The sequence below is a fragment of the Populus euphratica genome, unplaced genomic scaffold (assembly GCF_000495115.2).
Source record: "Populus euphratica unplaced genomic scaffold, PopEup_1.0 scaffold3053.1, whole genome shotgun sequence".
Lineage (NCBI taxonomy): Eukaryota > Viridiplantae > Streptophyta > Magnoliopsida > Malpighiales > Salicaceae > Populus > Populus euphratica.
This window is the reverse complement of record NW_011502872.1, coordinates 2330-5555: the sequence shown is the minus strand read 5'-3', so window position 1 is coordinate 5555 and position 3226 is coordinate 2330. Positions and strand designations below refer to the sequence as shown.

The 3226-nt window shown below is 37.6% G+C and overlaps 1 protein-coding gene across 1 annotated transcript in view; it reads right to left on the bottom strand.

The window, feature by feature from the left end:
* The window catches only part of LOC105119525 (equilibrative nucleotide transporter 3-like), a gene marked incomplete at its 3' end in the record, with an annotated part of 12149 nt that extends 9333 nt beyond the window's left edge, over positions 1-2816 (bottom strand). Inside the window, exons 1-4 of the mRNA XM_011017668.1 lie at positions 2640-2816; positions 2138-2408; positions 1711-1959; positions 1457-1575 (exon numbers count right to left, since the gene is read on the bottom strand). Of these exons, the coding sequence (XP_011015970.1) occupies positions 1457-1575; positions 1711-1959; positions 2138-2408; positions 2640-2816 (816 nt within the window). The remainder of the gene's footprint in view (positions 1-1456; positions 1576-1710; positions 1960-2137; positions 2409-2639) is intronic.
* Positions 2817-3226: the final 410 nt, after the last annotated feature.

Here is a 3226-nt window from a genome sequence, read left to right as displayed (position 1 = left end):
CTCTCTCTCTCTCTCTCTCTGCCTTGAAAACCTCTCTCCTTTTCTCACACCTCTCCCTGCCTCTCAATTCGCAATACTATAACAATGTTTCTGCACATTTTCAACATGTATATCAACAATTCGATATGTAAAGAGAAGGTGGAAGAAAAGCAAAAACGAGTGGGAACAAATGAGTCTTTCAATGAGTGAAAAATGGATATGTTTTGAGTTCTTTAGACCTTCTCTTGCATCAATACAGAGAAGAGAGAGAGAGAGAGAGTCCATTGTTTTCGTCAAAGAAGAAGACACCTACCAAGAAAAAGAAAAGGAAAGATGGTAAATGTGTGTAAATAAATAAATGGAAAGGATAGGAGTACGAGAAGGGGCAACCTTGAAGCAATCCAAAAAAAATTAATGGAACGTTCTTCAAAGACATTTCGAAGTTACGAAATACTCCAAGCTGTTTGGCTTCTTCTCGTATCACTAGCTTTTTTTGTCTCCCAGCTTCAATCTATCTCCGTAATTAACTGACATTAATCTTTTCCTACACATATATAGTCATACAAACTTAATTAGAGAATATAATTAATTTATTGCATTCGATATTTTGAAGTTTGAAGATGGAATCCTAAGTAGAATGCTATTAGATTAAAGGGGAGATCATTAATTAAAATCCCAACTATAATTCATTTATACTAGCTAATCAAACAATTTCTCTGAACCTTTTTTGTTCCCTAATGAAATCCTTTTCCATTTCACAGACCTGTTTTGAAGTCAGAGTATCGAACACCTCATACATACCCTGACTGAGTCTCCCTTTTTGAAGAGGTCTGAGAAGTATGAAACTGCAGTTGCCTTGATTTCTGTTGGGGTGTTGTAGGTGACCCCATGATGCCTTATTTGTGTTATGTGGTTCCAACTTCTCCTCATACTAGATGCCAAATGAAAGAACTTGGTGTTCTTATCGCCTAATTTGCACCAGTTTTATCTTGATTTTTGCCTCCAAATGGCCTCTGCACATTTACTAACTTCCCAATATTCAGAATATAGTCTATGCAATTCTGTGAGCTCTTGTTGCGTGAGTTTTCTGTTCTCCCCTGCCCTTTCTAGTTGAGCAATTGCTTATTGAAGCTATATCATTCTTGTATCCTGGTTTCTAAATTCAGTCTTGTTCCACAGTCAAAATCTGGAGACCAAACAACTAATCTTCCTGGCCACTCTTAATCTGCATGGATGTTTGTTTCAACGGTCATCCCATAATTCTTGAAGAATCTTTATAAATTATGGTTGATCAGCCCAACAGTTTAGAAAGCAGAATGACTTCCACCCCCAATTCTTGTAATGTAATCCTAGAAGCATCTGACGGTGATCCGACAAGCCCCTGGGGTAAAGTAATAAAGCTAAGTATGGGAATTGTACATGACACTCTACAAGATTGCAGTGAGAAATAAAAGAATGAAAATCCTTTTGAGCCAACCGCGTTCAAGCAAGCACTACTTCTATCGCAGTGAGAAATAAAAGAATGAAAATCCTTTGAGCCAACCGCGTTCAAGTAAGCACTACTATCACCACCGTGCAAAATTTCATAGAAATCCCCTACGATAAACAGAGGAATTGCAATGGCAACTTGTAAAATAATAATCTCCCCCCATAAAACGCGCCTCTCAGCAACTTAACACCCTACATATACACCAATAATTGCACAGGAAAAATTTGTTTTGACATGACTACCAAAAATTGCATTCCATTGCCCACTGCACTCTATATTGTCAACCTTAAAGTTTTCCTCATTCCATATTACCAGAATCCCACCAGCATTATTAACAGAGTCCACCGAGTGCCACTTTACATTAGGATCATTCCATGTTGCATAAACTAAACTAGGTGTATATATTCTCCGCTTAGCTCCTAAAAGGACGCAAATATCAATGTTGTGGTGCAAAATCATCTTTCTAACAGCCAACCTCTTGGCAGACATGCCTAATCCACAACTATTCCAAAAGAAAATTTGCATAAATAAGGAGATTTAATACTTACCCAGGTAAAGGTAGACCTGCAACTTCTGATTCGCAGCCCAATCACCATGCTCCCTATCCAATTGCTTTGTAATGTCAGCAGGTAGAACTGCCAGATTGTCTGTATTTTGAAAGCCTAGAACCTTGGACTTCATCATTTAACATCTCTTGGACTTCATCATCATTCACAATTTGTTCGTCGTCATGCACGTCACGAAGGTGAGTGTAACGAGCGTTGCCTTGTTTGATTCCAGAGTCAAACGAGATTAAACCATCCTCTACCGTGTCTACCATAGCTTGCTTAAAGCTGTCCGTTGACAAAAAGACTTTAACCTTCCTCTTCCTTCTCTGTGAGATCATAGGATGTAATGAAGGCTGGTTGCTTGTGGTGACGACTGCTCTATAGAGCTGACCCTTTCATAAGCGAGGACTGTCAAGAGGCATGAATTCATGAACCGGGCTGTGATGTGATTTGTTGGGCCGTTCTCTCAAGATGGGCCCTTTTTCCTTTCCTGTCGGGGCTTCAAATCCCACACGCTGCTTTTGGGTAAAAGTTTTCGTTGTGTTGGACTCTCGTGGTCGTAAATCGACTGTGCAATATTTTCAGAAGCAGAATTGCAATATTTTCAGAAGCAGAATTTTAACAGCAACATCTGGAGCAGCTGTTCTATTGAGTTTCAAATCTCGGTTGTCATGTGAACAACTAAACACAGCCAAATTTGCCAAATCCCCGCATTTTACAGTTGCATCCTTCTCATCTTTTGCAGCATCAGAAGTGTTCGCAGTACTACTCTCAGTCTCTCTATCATCTTCCTGATGCATCAGATCAAAAGCTGCCAAATTGTATTTGTCATACCGCCGCCGTCGTTGTCGTTGTCGCCGCCGCAGGGGCCTCGTGATGATTCTTTTCAAGTGATGTTCTGAAATTGTCTTTGGCTTATTAAAGGTTAAAAATTATAAAATTACATAAAAGGAAGATATTAATATTTTTAGTATGTTTTATTTTTTAAAATAATTTGTATTATTTTATTTATTTATTATAGTTTGGTAATATTTTTATTTTTGTTGATATACTACGACAAGTTTGTTATGATAAATAAACTCTAATTTTCTACACTAAAAACTTGGTTTAAAATGTTTAAATGTCTTCAATTATCATTAAAGTTCTTTTAGGATGAAACTTTAAAATTTTTGTTATCAACGATCATTCCAAATAATATTTCAAATAAAGT